The sequence below is a fragment of the Argiope bruennichi genome, chromosome 9, assembly GCF_947563725.1.
Source record: "Argiope bruennichi chromosome 9, qqArgBrue1.1, whole genome shotgun sequence".
Classification (NCBI taxonomy): Eukaryota; Metazoa; Arthropoda; class Arachnida; order Araneae; family Araneidae; genus Argiope; species Argiope bruennichi.
In genome coordinates, this window is record NC_079159.1 from 99933953 (window position 1) to 99952823 (window position 18871).

The 18871-nt window shown below is 27.1% G+C and overlaps 1 protein-coding gene across 7 annotated transcripts in view; it reads right to left on the minus strand.

The window, feature by feature from the left end:
* Positions 1 to 635: 635 nt before the first annotated feature.
* Positions 636 to 18871, minus strand: part of LOC129984036 (uncharacterized) — a 47231-nt gene continuing 28995 nt past the window's right edge. For all 7 annotated transcript variants that reach the window (XM_056093795.1, XM_056093797.1, XM_056093798.1 and 4 more), the window contains 3 exons: positions 15498 to 15665; positions 14212 to 14388; positions 636 to 4413 (listed from right to left, as the gene is read on the minus strand). In XM_056093795.1, coding sequence (XP_055949770.1) covers positions 1690 to 4413; positions 14212 to 14388; positions 15498 to 15665 — 3069 coding nt within the window. In that variant the 3' untranslated portion in view covers positions 636 to 1689. The remainder of the gene's footprint in view (positions 4414 to 14211; positions 14389 to 15497; positions 15666 to 18871) is intronic.

The following is an 18871-nucleotide window of genomic DNA, read 5'->3' on the forward strand; positions in this document are numbered from 1 at the left end:
AAAAAAAAAAAAATCATTAAATTCCTGATTGTTTGCAACAATTAAATGATTTTAGAGAACTAAAAATTAAATTGAAGTTGGGAAATATTAAATAAGTTCGTTAAAAATATAAGAATTATATTCACCAATCTTCTATTAATAATATTCTAATAATATAATTCTGAATCGGGATTTCCCTTTTTTGGAAGATAACGAACTAAATTTAATCGGGATCTTCCAAAAAAAGGAAATCCCGATTTAGAATTATATTTGTATCAATTTCAGCTACTAGTCTCGGCGCAGGTGCAAAAACCGATACCTACAGATATCACAAAGAAAAATATGAAACGCAAAACGAGCAAAACCTAAATTTTTTGTTTTTCTTCTTACTTTTGAAATCAGAGTAATATAAAATATTTTCCCATTTATCTAACATATTAACTTGCAAAGATGTACTTCACTCTAATAATGGCTACAAAAACACTTGAAATAAATTTCATTTTAGTAGGAGGAAAGTTACTTTTAACAATTATTTTTACACAATACTGTATTTCAGAATTAAAATATATTTTTTAACGATTTAAATATATAATAGTTGATTATATAAAGATATAAATGAGAGACACACACATATTACTAATTTTAAAAAAGTTTATTTTAAAATTTCACTGAATATTTATTCAGCATGAAAAAGCAACTAAAGAAAAAGAATAAACAATACAACATGGCTCTTATGAGTTGACATTCGCCTTCAAAAGATGAATGCATGTGCTATTAAGGAGCAAAGTATGAAATGAAATCAGATCATAGATGATAAATAGGGTTGTAATAAATATGATCGATATTCTATTCATATATTACAATAGATTTGTTCTCGTAACACGTATTTCTTACTTGCTCCGGTCAATTCATTAGAGTCAGACTATATAATAAAATATGTGTACAAAAAAAAAAAAATTGTAAAACATATAAAAACCGTATTTACATTAATAAAAATATCTGCACATATACATCTTACTAGAAATAAATTTACTATTATAAAACCATGAGTTAGTCATATGATGATTTACTATTATATATATATATATATATATAAATTTACAATCAATAAAAAGCAACCTTATAAAAATTAATACCAAGCCTCTTTTATTCAATCCAAAAATGTATGAATTGAATTCATAAAATAGGTCTTATTTGAAATTAAAAAATACTTCATAATTCTTGAAACATAATCCTCTAAATAAATTTTATACTTTTTCCATTCAATTTATTTGATTGTGCATCATAGATACATCAAGTTATTGTAATATTAAACTTGTGTACTAAAATTAATTCAATCCCAGATTGTATAATTCAGTTCAAATATTATAAGGAATCCATAAGAATCGTAAATATTACATGGATTTTAGCTGAATCAAAATAATAATACATTATCAAAAAATGTATCATCTATTTAGATAATGCAGAAAACAAAACAAATTGGTTAATGTGTTTCTGTTTCAAAGAAGGAGAAGAAAAAAAAGTTAGTGAAATTCAGTCTAACAGTTAGTGATATGCAAAAACGGTGCTTTTTTTACATTTTCTTTTTCAATTAAAAACAAAAGTAACAAACACCAAACATAATATATACAAAATAGTTATATTACATATTTACAAATATACTTTTCATAAGAACTAAGCCATCTGAATATATACAATCATATGATGAATCTATTCAAGATTAATGACGTTGTCATCTTCTATAATGTAACAATCTGGATCAACGCATTCAAGATTGCCTTGTTTTATCAAATTACTTGCTTTAGTGCTTGATGTAGGAATGCTTGTACTTGCAGGAGGCACAGTAGTAAGTAAAGTCTGAGTAAGTTTCGGCTTTTTTATTGGTGTAGAATTTGAATTTGAAACACTAGGATTAACAGGTTTCTTTGGCGTCCTTTGTTTAGGATTAACAAACTTCTTCGGTGTTGTTGGTTCAGATTTCATAGACTTCTTTGATAGAATGTCAGATAAATAAGGTACTATTTGGCTTAGTTGTGTGGATTCTGTGTGACATTTTAGAGAGCTCTGAATGGATTCTGGACTCATCCCATCAAGGGAAGTGCAATTCTGTCTTTTATCCTTAGCAAGAGTTGCTGAAAAATTATATGATTTATTTTTAGTATTCGTTTCAGAATTACTAAATTCTCCAATTACTTGTATATCATCATCCTCAGCAAGGGTTGCTATAGTATTATTGGGTTTATTTTTAGAGCCTGTTTTAATATTACTAACTTCTTCAATTATTTGTATATCATCATCACTATTACTAAGAATGCTTTCAACAAAGTCACTGACAGCAGATTTTACAGTTTCAGAATCCTTCATAGTGCTACTTGCATTATCTAAAAAGCTTGATTCATTGATATTTGGTCCATTTAGATTTTTGAATTGTGATTTATATAATTGTTTTAATTCTGAATTGCTACTACTAGAACTGCCTGCTTTACTTGAATTCCTAGAATCTGAATCACCAGAGTATAAGTTTAAATTTTTAGAACATAAAGATACAGAACTCTCAATTTTAGTATTAATATTTTCTGACTCTTCTTGGATTTCAATGGATTCTTTATTACCAGAATGACTGGCATTAACTTCAAAACTTTCTCTGATTGCTGGAATTTCATTACCTAATTGTGAATTGCATATTTCAGTATAATATATTGATGATTTTTTTGTTAATGCTGCTACAGATCCAATGTTAGCTGTTTTCCCTCTATTTAAATGTTCAGAAGAAGGAGTTGATGAACCAGGAAAATTTACAGTCCAACCTCCAGAAAGCACCGTTTTCAGTAATTTACCTCTTTTGGAAACAAGATGTGAAATACGATCTGCATGTTTACGTTTTGGACTTGAACATGATTTATTTGGCAATTTAAGGGAATGAGGTTGAATTTTAGTGGAAACTTCAGCCTGTGGTAGTTGTTTGGAAGGCACAGTTATATTTTGATGGTCAATAAAGGAATTATCATGATTAAAATTAGATCCAAACACAGATTTATTTGCAGGTTTTATATTTGTATTTATTGAACAGTTCTGATTTTCATTTAAAATATTATCTAATGATGGCATAAAAAAGTTTTCGTGCTTTTCATTATCACTGCTGTTCATTTTTTCAATATTTTCTACAAATTGTAGACGAACAGAGTTTGCATCTGATCCTAGGGATGAATACAGGGATTTTTTTGTATCCACCAAAGGAGACAATGTGTCATGAGTATCTTTTAGCTGCATATCAGGCGAATTTTGATCACCTGCTACATATGAATCTGAGAAGTCAGGATCTTTTTTATTATTTCTTTGTGACACACTTTCACATTTCTCATCAAAGTTTTTTTCAATAAGATTTAATTCTTCTGGAAAAGAATTGGGAATATTGCTACTAATTTCTGTCAGTAAAGGTAAGGGATTTTTTTCACTATTCACCACGTTTTTATGGCTAATCGTTTTTTCTGAAATAGCATCGATGAAGATCTCAGGATTATCAACTTCATAAGATTTACCCAATACAGAAGATATCGTTGGAGCACTATGTTCAATATTTGAAATAGCTTCCCTATTGTTCAACGAATCCCTTGAATTATCTGAAGATGAGCAAGAATATAAACTTTCTATTGGAAGTACATTTTGAAAAGTTTTATTTTGAGTAGAACCACTTTGCATTTCAGTTATCAATTTTTCAATAACAAGGCCAATATCTTCATTAGATCTAATCAATTCAGAAGGCATCCCATTATCACTACATCCAATATTTGAAATAACATTTGTATTGTTCACTGAATTCCCTAAATTTTCTGAAACTGCACAAGAATTTAAATCTTTCATTGTAGTAGGATTTAACAGAGTTTCACTTTTTATAGAGTCATTTTGAATAACAATTTGCGAGGATTTAGATATCACAGTGCAAAGAAAGTTATCTGATTCCATATTTATATTATTTTTAGTACTGGTATGATTTTCTGGATCTAACATAAAATTACTTCTCGTTTTTTCAGAATTCTCAGTGAAACGTGTTTGCGATTGCATGTCTGTTGATTTCTTAATATCAGGAATGTGCAAACTATTAATAGATGAAGATGTATTTATATGTGCAACTGAATGAGCTGATTTATATTCACACTGGTTATTGCTTTCATTCAATTTACCAAAACAAGTATTTAAATTTTTAGAAGGCCTTATTGAAGAATAAGCAGCTTGTTCTTTCTTAATATAATCATGATCATGATGAATTGAAACTAATTTTGAAGGAGTAACAGTTCTCTTTCTTCCAACATTCATTTTAGATTCATAGTCCTCGCATTCTGAAATTGTTTCTGTTTCTTCATCAGATTTCATTTTTGAAATGACTTCCAATTCATCATTTGATTTTGTTTCTGGTTCTGGAACTGCACTGCTCACCTAAATAAACATTTTTAAAGAAATTTAATGATAGAAAAATAAATATTGAATGTTACATTTTAATCTTTTGAGTACATTTAACAATTTAATATTTATTTAAAACACAGTATTATAGGTTTATAGAATCATGTTTCTTAGCAGAGAGATGCAAACTAATTAGTGTAAGATTTCTAAAAATTTGGATTATAATGCAAACTAGTTCAGAAAGAAAAATTCAAATTCAATTTACTTTTATTTTGTCCGATATTTATAAGAAAAATTCATTAAAAAATTATTTTTACTAAAAAGAATTCATCAAAATTTGCTAGATAACTGTTTTTAATTGAATTTACTTTTACTTTCTAATAATTAACCTTCCTTACTTTTAAAACTTCTGGGTCATAGAATTTTCTAAGAAATGAAGGGAGAAAAGATTTAGCAAAATTCAAAATCAGAAGATTGAACATTCAAGACATTTTTCTAGCCACATTATGTAATAAATATAAAATTAGAAATAAGAACTACTTGCAATGGATAAAATAATGTCACAATAATAATTCAGATGTTTTGAATAAAATAATATTCAAGATAAGCAAACATGAGCTTCATTATTACAAATAAGTTATGACTAAATTATTTATTTTTAAATGATGAAACAAATTTAATTTTCTAGATTATTTGAAGCATATTTTAATTTCAAGCTAAGAAATTAGTTGGATGTAAATCAGATTTCCTAAGCTAGAAGAACATTTATAAATAGAATAACTTTACCTCTTCTATAATTTTTACCTCATAATGAGAACAAAACATAAGTAAAAAGTAATTAATAAAGTTAGTAAAAAAGTAATTTAAATAAATTAAAAATATAGAATATTAGCTTTTACCCGCAACTTCGTACGCGTGGAGATAGATAGGAATTTATAGCATGAATGGCTTTATCTTCTGTTACTCCTGCACAAGAGTGAATTTTCAACGCCAATTGGGGCAACTGAAATGTATGAATTTTCTATGCCAGTTGGGGTAACGCAATATAGATTATAAATTTTTAATTTCCTTTATTCTGTTTTATTTTAATTCAAATGTACTTCAGAATGAATCCGAAAGATCGATTAATTAACAATATTTAATTTTAAATGTATAGAACACTAAGGAAATAAACAGAATCGTTTGAAATAATAGTCAAAATCATGTTAAGCCTAACCTCATTGGCGTGAGGAAGAAAGGGAAAAAAAAAAAAAAAACCTGAAGCTTTAGTGATTTGACTATTTTTGGCAGGAAAGTTAGTTTTTAATTAATAAACAATTAACCACTCAATTAAATGGAATAAATAGTAGCCTATGTCCTATTCAAGACTATAATCTACTTCTGTGCTAAATTTCATCTAATTCCATTTAGCCGCTCTGACGTGATTGACTAACAAACATCCATCCATCCAAACTTTCACATTTATAATAGTAGTATAGATAAAAGTAATTAATATGCTATTGTATTCTGTTAACAGTGCAGTAAATAAATCAATTTACATTTTGCAATATTTTATTAACTTTAACCTGCTCTGTTTTACAATATTATACCTAAATTTGGATGCCAAATACAGGCACAATATTTTTTTAATAACTAACATTGTTGTTAAATTTATAGTTCGTTTACTGTAATGCGCACATTTTCATAAATTTTAACAATTTTTTAATATTACAGCATAAATATAGATATATCAGATTTTTTAAAAGGAAATTTTTTGTTTATTGCCATACACTTTATATACACTGGTGTTCAAAATTATAATGAATGCTTCGATGAAAAATAAAAAAAACTGTCTATAAAATTTTTCCCTGCTTTGAATGGAATTGGATATCAAAAAAATTTGAAAAATTAAATCTCTCCATTAAGTTATAATATCTATATCTATACTTATATAAAGCTCAATGTGTGTGTGTGTGTTGGCGCTCTACAGAAAAGACCATTTGACCTACAGCTACCAAATTTGGTACATGTATACCTTAGAGGTCTCTTTTTTTTAAATTTTTAATTAGAATTTTAATTATTAATTAAAAACTAACTTTCCCGAAAAAAATCTTTATTTTCCCCAACGCTAAATGAGTAAGGCTTCACTTTTTTTTCCCAACAGTAATGAGGCTAGAGTTAACATTTTTCGGTCGATTATTTCAAAAGATTCTGTTTATTTTTTTAATGTTTAAAATTAAACAATGTTAATTAATCGATCTTTCAGATTCATTAACATTCATTCTGAAGTACTTTTGAATTAAAATAACACTGAATAAAGGAAATTAAAACTGTCTAATCTGCATAGCGTTACCCCAATTGACGTGGAAAAATTCACGCATTTGCATTACCGTAACTGGCGTTGAAAATTCACGCATGCGCATTGTGTTCTGATTGTTGACAATATTATCAACAGATGATTCTTGATTTAAATTATTTTTAGGTTAGTTGCATGTTTTTGTAATTAAATTGTATTTATGTTAGTTATATATTTTTTGTATATGCTTATAGTTTTAAGTACATCGTTTTTTAAGTAGTTTTTTAAAACCTGTTTTCGACCGATTATTTTAAACGATTCATTTTATTTTCTTAGTGTTTGATGCATTTAAAATTAAACATTGTTAATTAATCGAGCTGTTCATGATGAATCTGAGAAAATTTTGTTGACAAATTCTTGAAATATTACATAAATTAAGAGATATTCTTTAGTGCTCATAAAGTTTAAACGCTCAGTGACTCTGTTATCAGTAATCATATTATAAAAATATGCTTTGTTTCAGTAAAAAATATTATTATATTAATTGCAGATTAATTCTTTCCACTTTAATTTAAAGCATAAATTCTACGAGAGCTAACAGAAAATTAGAGAGATACATATTACGTTATGACTGAAGGCCTTTATAATATTGTGAGTGAATTATTTGAAGTTTTAAATATTTTGACGAAGAATCTATTAAAGTAGGAAGTGCGTAAAATATTTAATTATTAAAATTTAAACGAACATTAAGATTGGCGAACCGACTGGTCGCCAAAGGCGACTAGTTAATAATAAAGATGAATATGTGTGCATGTGCATTGATGCTTAGATATACAACTTCCAACTTAGACACATATACTTTGGAGGGTGTTAATGTGCACTTTGGAGTACTTTCTTGAAATTTTTAATTAGCATTTTAAGCAAAGAAAAAGTAAGCTAGATTCTGATGTAACCACCATAACTTTACAAAATATAAATGCACAAAAATAATTTTTACACAGTTTTTAAATCCAAAAAATTATCTTTTTAATGATGCCAAATTAGTTATTGTAAAATCCTTTGATGTAGATTTAATTAATTTTTAAACATATTTTTTAGTATACTTTGCAACAATATTTTCATTGTGAATGAAACCAAAAGCATTTTCATTGATTCATCCAATATCTGAGCATGTAATTTTCTAGTATTTTTGAAAACTGAAGGAGGATAAAGTTTAATATCTAAGTAGTTTACAGGATGAATAAAAAAGTGAAATTACGATATAGCTAAATAAATTTAGAAATGAATTGACATAATATCACTATGATGTCATGGGACTGATATTCATTATATTAATTCATATGTATAAAGAACAGAACAAATGCTATTAGAATAATACAACTTTAGTGACTGACAATTTGATACAATGGAGTTTTATCTAAATGAAATTAAATATAGCCAATATCTCCAAGAACCAGCTGGTTGCCAAAGGTGGTTAGCAATAAAAAATTGGAGCAAACAAATTTTTCTTGCATATAAATACTTGAGCACACAGAACAGCTTCTTCCAGCTTTGAAAATTTCAATCAAAGACTCATTTAAAAAAATAATTTATGAGATTGAGAGGATTGAGAAATTAAATAAAAATAAATTATTCCAGTTAATGTTAGGAGAGCTCTAACTCTTCTATTTTTGGATAGAGTTAATGGTGAACAAAAAATAAAATTGTGATGCAACTAATGCTCTAGGTTATATTTGTTCACTCTTGTTCAATCCAAGAGAGAAAAGATCACAGAGTGGGTGTCTGCCATTTAAAAATAAATTTCTCTTAATATTATTTAAAATTTTCGATTTTTTTCTGACACTATTTCTTTCCAGATGAAAGACTTACGAGATAATCCCCCATAATCCATTGTTGTTTTATCCATATTTAATCTTTTACATAATGAAATCTTTAAAAAGGCGACTTTTGCTGCCTCACCCCAAAGAAAAGAACTGTTGCAAATTGGAAATGAAGATAAAAACAAGTTTTGTTGTGGTTCAACATTTTGAAGCTTGTACTATTGCACAAATTTACAGGAAATGTTGGGAGGTGGGGAAATAACTTTTTTGAAAGATTTGACAACTTATTAATTATTTGAGAGATTTACATGAATTTGGCAACTTATTAATATTCCATGCTATTGTTTGTTGTAATCCTTACTTTTAAAAGAACTTATAATTGTTTTAGTTAAAGGAACTGAAAAATACTTATTGTTAAAAAATATTTACATACAGACATTTATCAGAAAAAATATTATGCTAAATATTTTTAATTAAGAGAATTTGGTACTGTTCAACTTTTTACTAAGTGATAATTTTATTTTAAATAAGTATTTTTTATATTAATTAAATATATTTAATAACTGTAATTTAATAAATCAATTAAAGTTTTATTTAAATAAAATCAGATGAATAAAATAAGATTTATAAACAATTAAAATATGATTTTATTTAAGTTTAATAAACATTAATAAACAATTAAAATGATTTTATTATATATTAGTTATTTAATATCTGATTTGATTGATTTAATTTCATATAACATTCATTTAATTAACAAATGTTTAAATCAATATAAAATATAGTACAATAATCAAGATTAATTATAATAATTTCACTTATTTTAGCTAATATTTATATAAAGTTTAAATAATAATAGGAAGATCTGTGTCCAATAGCCAATGCATTTCATTTAAGATTATGCTATTGATTCTTTATTTTCTATTATTGCTAGCCATTTGGTGGTACAATTCTTACTAACCCAACACTATACAAATAATTATTATAAATAAGCTAGTAGATATTAGCCATTAAGCATTTAATTACTTTGATTTAAATATGCAATTAATTATTGCATGATATTTAGAAGCTAAATTAGAGAAATAATTTTTGCCTTTCTATAAGAGATATCTTGTATATTCACCATATGGAAAATTTCTGCCATCGCTTCAGGACCAGATGAACCTGATACAATAAATTTTTGTAATACATAAGAATATAATCATGACTAACTGCATCCATTAAAATACAGATGTAAGGCGGCAAGAATCTATATTTACACTTCATAGGACTCACAAATCCTCTACCAAAGACATGTGCATCAATGATTAAAATTCAACAGCTGCAACACAAGCCTCTTTCCTGGATGTTGGATATTTACTGTGTAGAGTGAACACCACAATTCCTCAATGAAGAGAATGAAACCTTACTGAAGCTACATCCAAAGAACCATGCACCATGTTAAATGAATGCCACTGAATGCAGGAAATGAAAAGGATGCAATAGGTTTTGCAGTCTTCGGGAAACAGTAACTCCTAAAACCTGGCATCTTGTAGCCACATAGCATTCCCAAAAGAAAAGCTGCTATTCTTTTGTAATGCCCTCATTAGAAAAAACAAATATGGATATTCAGTGGTGGACATAATTCTAAAATAAGTTTAAGCCTTGTGCATATGGCCTGAGTCTGCCCGGTGTGATGTGCATACTGCCATCTTTCTCTGCACCTATGATTATCCAGAATTCAAACAGTAGAGCCATTCTCATAATGCACAGTCTGGTGCGAACTGCTTCTCATCTTACACCAATGTCAGGCAGTTTCCATCATATGCCTTTTTTTTTTTTCTTTTTCAATTTTCTAAATATTTTTCGGAAATAATTTTTAGTAAAAATGGATGAAATGCATGAACCAGATAGTGACGAGGAAATAACCTATGCTGAAGCAATTTATGTGCCATTAAGTGGCGAATTCTTGAAAAAAGAAAACACAGAAACCTTAAACATTTTAGTGGATGACACCAACAAATAAAAGTAAAAACTATAATTTTGAAATTAATATAATTTAAAATAAAGAAATTACTCAAACCAATTGCATTCAATCTAAATATGATATATTTGTTTACAAATACAATGCTGAGTGACATGAAACAAGAATCATCTGATAAATGTCAAAACATTGGCTAAATGTCAAAAACTGATTTTGAATCTTTATTAGGCAGAATTGTACAATTCATTGTTCATATTCATTCCCTCCCAATTCTCTAATTCTTCAAAATATAAGATTTTTAAGAAGTACAATGTAAAAACTCAACAGTGACTCTAAATAATACAGGTTTTTAAAACTAATTTGTTAACCCCAGATTCTTTAATCCTTTGATGTTCAATCATTTTACCAAAAGTTTGTTCGAAGCTCGCAAACGATCTTATACATAGTAGGAACAGAACAAGCGAAAGCAGTCTCATAAGGATGGCAGATTTATGACGATTTCCAAAAGGTAATGGGTCATGAGAAAAGGGGCTGAATATAAATTATTTTTCTTTTTTTAAATATTTACATAAAGTAGGAAAGGTGCACACAGTAGCATTCACTACCTCACAATATGCATTTCAGACAATCCATAAGGGGGCCAGCATTTCTGCTGTTTGAATCCCCTGACTTTTCTTGGACATTTTTTATATATTTCTATTATCTATTCTATTTTTATATATTTCTATTATCTTTTTTCTTTATTTCATTCTCTTTAATTATTGCCCAATATATTTTTAACTTTATTTGAAAAATTGTTCTATTCTTTTAATTAAAAATTAATGTAAAATGAAATTTCATGCTCAGAAAAAAGGAAAACATTTTCATTTACTGAATTTCAAATAAGCATCAATTATGTAACCTCCCTTTTTTGCAAATATATTAACCAACACTAGAAGATACATACCCATCTTAGCCAACAGTCATATCTCAGAACAGTTTGTCAAATTTCTAAGGAAAAATGCAGTATAAAAGTATATGCACATTGGTGGAGTGCTCAAGAATGAAACGATTTGTTTACTTCCAGTGGGATTTCCCCTACCCATATTGTTTACCAGCACACCAATCAGAAATAAACAATTTCACTAACAGGGAATAAAATATAATAATTTATGAATACTAAATGAAATTTCTGCATCAAAATAAGAAAAATTCTTCAATGACATCAAAATTGAATTGACTTTTAGCTCACCAATTATAATAAAACAATCACCAACACTTCAGCTCAATGCTTAACCCAAAAAAGAGAAAAAAGTAGAAAATTAGTCCTTATCAATTTTTTTCTTTCTTTATTGCATAAAAAGAAAATGTTTTAGAAGTATAAATTTCAAAAAAGATAGTATGAATGAATTTTGTATATTTTTGAGGCAAATCATATAAATTAGATATGGTGGTTAATCTTTCTCTTCCATAGTCTGTTTTAGCATATCAGTAAAAGTTTGATATTCATTAGCTGCCAACAATGTTTCATTCCACTTATAAAAAAATACCAGCGAATTATTTTCAATAAAAATTAATGATTTATAAAAAAATTTCCAGTTTTATAATAAATTTCCCTGACTTTTCCGAAATTCCCTGACAATTCCCAGTTTCCAGGTCGGCTGGCCACCCTGATCCAGTTTCTGGATGATTCTCCATCTCATTACATCATCTAGATGTATTGCAATGGAGAAACATCCAGACATTTGATATTTATTTTAACCTTTTTATTTTATAGAAAGATAGCAAATAAATATATAAACAGTTAAAATTCGCATAGCCTATGCAAACAAGCAACACAGATATTGCCATATGCAAAATTTGTACCAAATTTGCTTCTCTAAATACTTCCTTCCTCAAACATGAATATAATCATGTAATATATGCTTAAAATTTGCATCATTCTATTTAAGTTCCACTTTTCATCTATTTTCTAAGAACGTTGTGTAAATTATAGAAATTTATTAAATTTTAACATAAAAATTCAACTACAATAAAGCCTAAACTGCTTAAACATGTATCAAAGATATAATGGGGGGGGGGGGGGAATGACAAATAAGTCTTACAGTATTTTCCAACGCAACTTTATCTCCACCCTGAAGCAGTTCATGATAGTATTGTTTGTTTACTTGTTCCTTATATATAAGTTGTTCAATCGATGGACTCAGAGAAGGATCGTCAAATCTTTTTTTGCTATTTTCTTTTAGATTTTTCTGTTGAAATATTTCTTTTTTTCTAATAAACCAGTTACCTACAAGAGCGCAATAAAAAATTCTTAGTAAAAAAATGATTAATTTTTAGAAATTAAATTAAAATTAAGACTTGCAATGCTTTTAAAAGTATTCCGAACCACATTCGATAACACTTTCTTAAATGCATTAAAGACTGATTTTTTGTTTGTTCCTTATTCACTAATAAAGACTTTGAAGAAATACAAATGTCATTACTTATTTTTATATGCTTTTCTTTGGGCGGGTCCAACAGTCCTGTGCAAGAGTATTACAAAAAAATGTATTTGAACTCATTTAAGTAAAATCAAGTATCATTAAGTTTAGAATTTTTTTTTTTTTTCAAATTTTTAAATTTGCTTATATACCAGTGGGGTCATTTTTCATTTTAAACGAAAAATATTGTTGTGGGGGGAGGGAGAGGGATTTAAAAAAGTGTGTTGTTTAATCATCTTTTTTAAGAATTGTCTCTTAGAGTAAAGAGGAATAGTTTTCCTTCTGGATTTCGACAAAAATCAACAACCATAAAAAAACTTAAATGATTCTTGCAACCAAGCTTTGTACAGAAGATGTTGAGTATTTGTAGTTATAGTTTATAGCTATTTTGTTTATTTGTTTGAGAAAAGTTCCAACAATTCTCTAAATGAGCAAGCTCTCCTTTTTGCACACACTTATTCCGGAAGGGAGTATGTTTTGTCTTGTAAGCAAAGAACGCATTTGCCATTGGACAAGCTTCCAAAATTTAAGGTCCATCCAAAGTGTAATTTGATTATAGCTCCAGATTGTAACATTTGTTGAAAAGGGGTCTGAAGTGGTAACATCCAAATGGATACACGACGGAAGGGGGGGGGGCAAAGTTCATGGGTCTCTAAATTCTTATTCACAAATATTTTGATCTGCTACCTCTTTGTTATGCTTTTTGTCTAATCCACGGACCTAAAACAGAGGGAGGGAGGAAACATCCATTTCAATGTAGAATGCATATTAAAGCTAAAACAGAATTCTGCATTATTAGTAAACATTGATTTTGAATTTCACCAAAATAAGAAATAAACCGATGAAATGCATCAAGTAAATCAAATATAGATACTGCAATAACATGAAGGGGGGGGGGGGGGAGTACAGAAACTGAAAAAATTTCTTGACTTAACTTGCAACACTTTCTTGACTCATATCTACTAATTATATTAGTTTCCTGACTTTCTTTTAACTCTGAATCACTGTATTTGTTCAATACACATTATAATAAAATAAGCTTTTACAAGTTATTTAATATAAAAAAAATAATTTTATAAAAAAATTTTTTTCTTTAAATGGAATTAGTATCATAAAAAACTATTTAAAAAGTGTATTATATTTTTATATATAAAAAATTCAGGAAATTTAACAAAATCTAATTTTTTTCTTTTGCATATTGTTAAAATTTCTTAACTTTTAATGCCCAAGTATATAAAAAGATACAAAACTAAAAATCTACACTACTTAATTATATACCCAAAGTATAAGAGAAAGATGAAAGATATGACTTACGATGCTTTCCAAAGTTTTTGCACCATCCAGAAGCAGTTTATTACTGGTATTACAAACAATATTTTTTGTCTGTTCTTTCAATTGACCAAAAGGTAGAACATCATGCCTTTTTTGACTATTTTCTTTGTGATTTTTGTCTTGAAATATTTCTTTCTCTGCTTCTAAAGAATTAGTTATCTATAAGAGCAAAATGAAAATTTTTTAATAACCATAGCAGAAAATACAAAATGCTTAATTAATAGATATTTTTTTTAAACATGCACATTTTTTTTTTTACAGTGACTCTTTAGGAATTTATGTGCTTTATCCTGTATTAATTATCTATAATTTATATATAAAGATCAGAAGTGTAAAAAATAACCAATTTCTATGAGACTATTTCAAAAGATTGTGTACAAATTTTAATGCTGTTAGGTAGAGGGAAACAAGCAATTTTTGTTGTCAGAAATGCAAAGGATAAGTGCTACAAGAGGATATTTATAGGTAAAGTATATAAAAGAATATTTATATGCCATTATGCAAAAGCAGGTTAAATTTAGATTTATAGATTTAATGGATATAATATATATAATATAGATTTAATGGAATGGAGCTTTATAATAGCAAAAGAAAGTAGTTGCAAGAATAGAAACACTGCAATATGACATATATAAAGGTAAGTAGAGGTAACATCAACAAAATTCATTGGCAAAATTAAGTAAATATTCAAAGAATTGGTTGTGCAAAACTGAATGCTTTCCATGCAGCTATTATAGTTCTGTTGCTAATTTGCATTCATTTGACCTATCTTGTACATTTTATCTGGTTCTTTTACTTTATGTAATTCAGTGATAAAGGAAAAGGATCCTCACATTATAGAAACTGCCCTCTATATTCTCCACCCCATGTTGTATGGTAAAAATACTTTATGTAATTCAGTGATAAAGAATCTCTGCATTATAGAGACTTCTCTTTGCATTCTTGATCCCATATTATAAATGTGCAACATGGGGTGAAAAATGAATGCCCTTAACCCTTTGGGTACATTTGATGTATCAGAACGTTCCATATTTGTTTCAAATTTTTTTTTTTTTTTTTTTTTTTTTTTGTAATTCTAATTAGCTTAAGTTATCTCAATATTATGCAGTAATATATATTTCGAACATTAAGAAATGAATGAATTCTTATGAAAGAGATACTACCTTCACATGTTCAAAAAATTAAATGTTCTTCAAATACAAAAGTCGTTTCAAATAAATATGTAGTCAAAGGATTAAAGTTTTTAATCAATTATATCTATAGCTTACAGTGCTTTGTAAATCAATATTGTCCTTTTGTAGCATATCATTAGAAGTATCAATATCAAAACTCTTATTCGACTCTGTATTCAATGACTGTTCTTCCAGTGAAGACTGAGATGAATTACTGTCTTCTTCATTAGATGTATCCTCTTGTTCTTCTACAAAATCAAACATCTACAAAAATAAAATTGAAACTTTCATTTGTTATGAAAAAATGTTTGGAAGCATCAGTCACAAAAACTCATCTCACAAATAAATTATGTCAAAAGAAAAACATTTTCATATATATTTAGCAAATATTATATGAATTTCAGAATTACATTATTAATAAACATTACATAATAGTATATTTTAAAAAAAATAAGCATACATAAGAAGATTTATTATGAAGTTCAATTTGAATTTATTTAAGTTTGTAAAGTTTCAACTGAAATTTAAATTTATTGAAGTTTTGATTTGATTTATTATTAAGGTTCAATTTGAATTTAATTTTTTTTGTTCGAGTGATAATAAGAAAACATTTTCAATACATTCTGCAATATAAAAGGATTATCATATTTCATTAGTTTAAAATTTCCTATATTCTTTTATTTACTTTCATTTAATTTATATTGATCTTGTATTATTTGATCTTGGAATATTTTATTCCAAAGTGAAATTATCATTCTGCTTTCTTTATTAAAAATCATAGCAAACTATATGGCATAATCTCTCTCTTTTTTTACGCTAATGAAAAAGAGCATACTTTGGGAAAAAAGGAAAATTAAATGGGAGGTAGGCAGAAATGGATAATAATAAATTCAGAAAAAACTAATTAATACAAAATTTGATTATGTTAGTTAAAGATATCAGAAAAAATTGCAGTAAGTAAAACAGGCTCTACAAATGGAATGAATTCCCACAACTTTCCAGTTTACCCAAATATGATGCAAAGCTCCAGAAGAAAAATCGAAAGGAGAAACTTTTTAATATTCTTGATATCATAAACGTTCTTTAATATCCTTGATATTATAGAAATCTTAAGAATATTTATCTTGAAAAATGAATGGAACTATTACACCAGCCTTTCTGTAACTACGGTACATGTATTATTAAAAGTAATTACCAATGAAAAACACTTTCTGGATACAAGAAGAGTAGTTGTACTTTGTTTATGTAAAAATAAAATATGTTCGAATTAGGTTTCACTTTTTTGTATTTATTCATAAACCAGCAAAAGTGGACTCCCCAAAACTTTCCCATGCATTCTATCCCCTCTGTATCTCCAAATAAAATCATGGAACTTGGGCAAACCTATGAATGCTCAGATTTTTATTTTTAGAGTCTCGTTTATGAAAACTGTGTATCTCATTGTATTACAGTAAAGAAACATGTATTTGTGCATCATTAACCAGATGTCAGTGATAAACAATTGGGAAAGAACCTATCAGGGGAAATTAATTGATGTATTATGGTTAATATACAAATACCAGAAAACTAAATGTGTATTTTGAACTATTTTTTTCCAAACCATAACCATATAATATAATTGCTCATCAATGGTAAATATTAAATTACTTTATCATGTTTCAGTATTTAGAATTGCTAATTAAATTATTATTTTAAAATTATCATCTTGATAATTTGCTGAATATTTATTTACCAATTATAATCAAAGTAGTTTTTCAAAAAAAAAGCACTTATCTTATAGGATGCATAATAATTTATTTCTGTAATATATAATATGAATATTTATATATGCGAATTACAACCACAAATTTTGTTTATTCATTGATTAATTTCAAAGTATTACTTAAACTAATCAACATAGTAATTAAAATAAAAAAGAAATTATAAAACGAAATAATATTAATAAAAATAATTATGAATTAAAATCTGAAAAATTAATTAGAAACATTATAGAAGAAAAGTCGAAATTTAAAAGTTCATGTGAGTGAATTTTTTTAGAGATCCGTCGAGAATATTGGCACCAAGGGTGGTCCCGAATATGCTTAATTTGTATGCATTGTAATGCAAATTCAGAAAAGAACTTCATGAAAAATATTATAGATCTTTTTGCTTAAAATAAAACTAGAAGAATAAATTTGTTTTCAAATAAATTTGTATTACTACTTATAAATAATATTACCCTCTTGTAGCATTTCCTGTACATTTGATTTATATTTCATGAATGTTTGCCCTCAATTTTCTAAATTCTCATGGAGTATAGCAAAGGAGGGAAAAAAAAGGAGAACATTCATTTTATTTACTTTAACAGGAATCTAAATTTTATTACTTTACACAAGGTTACTACTCAAAACTGGAAAAAATAATTCCTTGTATTTTTCCTGTACGTATTTTCAAAATACAAGGAAATGCATGAATAGCACTTAAGTGCTAGTCATAATGGAATATGATTTGATGGAATGGAAAAAGCATGGAAAGGAAACAATTTAACATTATTCAAAACAATAACATATTAAAAGAAACTTTTTATATTTACATACAGAGGAAATGAATTTATCTTTATTATCTAAAATTTAGCAAAACAAAATTTATATGTTAAGGAACGTGCATATATTACCTCTTATGCTCTTTAATTGTAAATCATACTAAATTAAGGATTCAAGTGAAATAAAACACGACACATTTTTGTTATCATGATACAAATCATTTAATGATTACTTAACAAAAAATGTTACAAAGCAAGATTGCTATTTTTTTATTTATTCCTTTTTAACAATTCATGTATTTGAGCATCAATTTCTGCAACTTTTGCAAATTTTTCAGCCACCAGTTTCATGGAGCTAATTAGTAACAAATAGAGTATGCCATTTTTCTATGGACTAACTTATACATTTTAGCTATTTCACTTTAAGTGAAAATATGTGAAAATATTTCTAATATATCACTGAATGCCTTAAAAGATGAATGTGAGAAAACAAGTTTTAATGCTCATAAAAATCAAGATTTAAATTATAGTTCTTTAACTAAAAAGTTCGAAATAGGTTCATTTTTGAAGATTAAATTTTGCATTTTCAGATTTGATATGTCATTCCTTTCAGATACTAAATTCAACATCAATAGATTGTTTTGTGGTAGGCAGTCTTGTATGTTTTTCCTCTTTTGGCATAACTAGTAAGTGCCTGTTTCCACATATTACTTAGATTTATTAAATTCTTACAAAGAAAGTACTATGTACTTATAAACGAGCGAACTTCTTGAAACCATTCAGAAAAATCGGGATAGATTTTTAAATCCATCCAATTTGTGTTAAATAAGGATTTTGAGCAGCTCACTGTTTTTTTAAAAAAAATTCTTTAATCTACTTAGAAGAAGTTGGTCAGTTTCTTAAATAATAAAGAAACCATTCAATAAACTCAAGTAGAATAGACTAAATA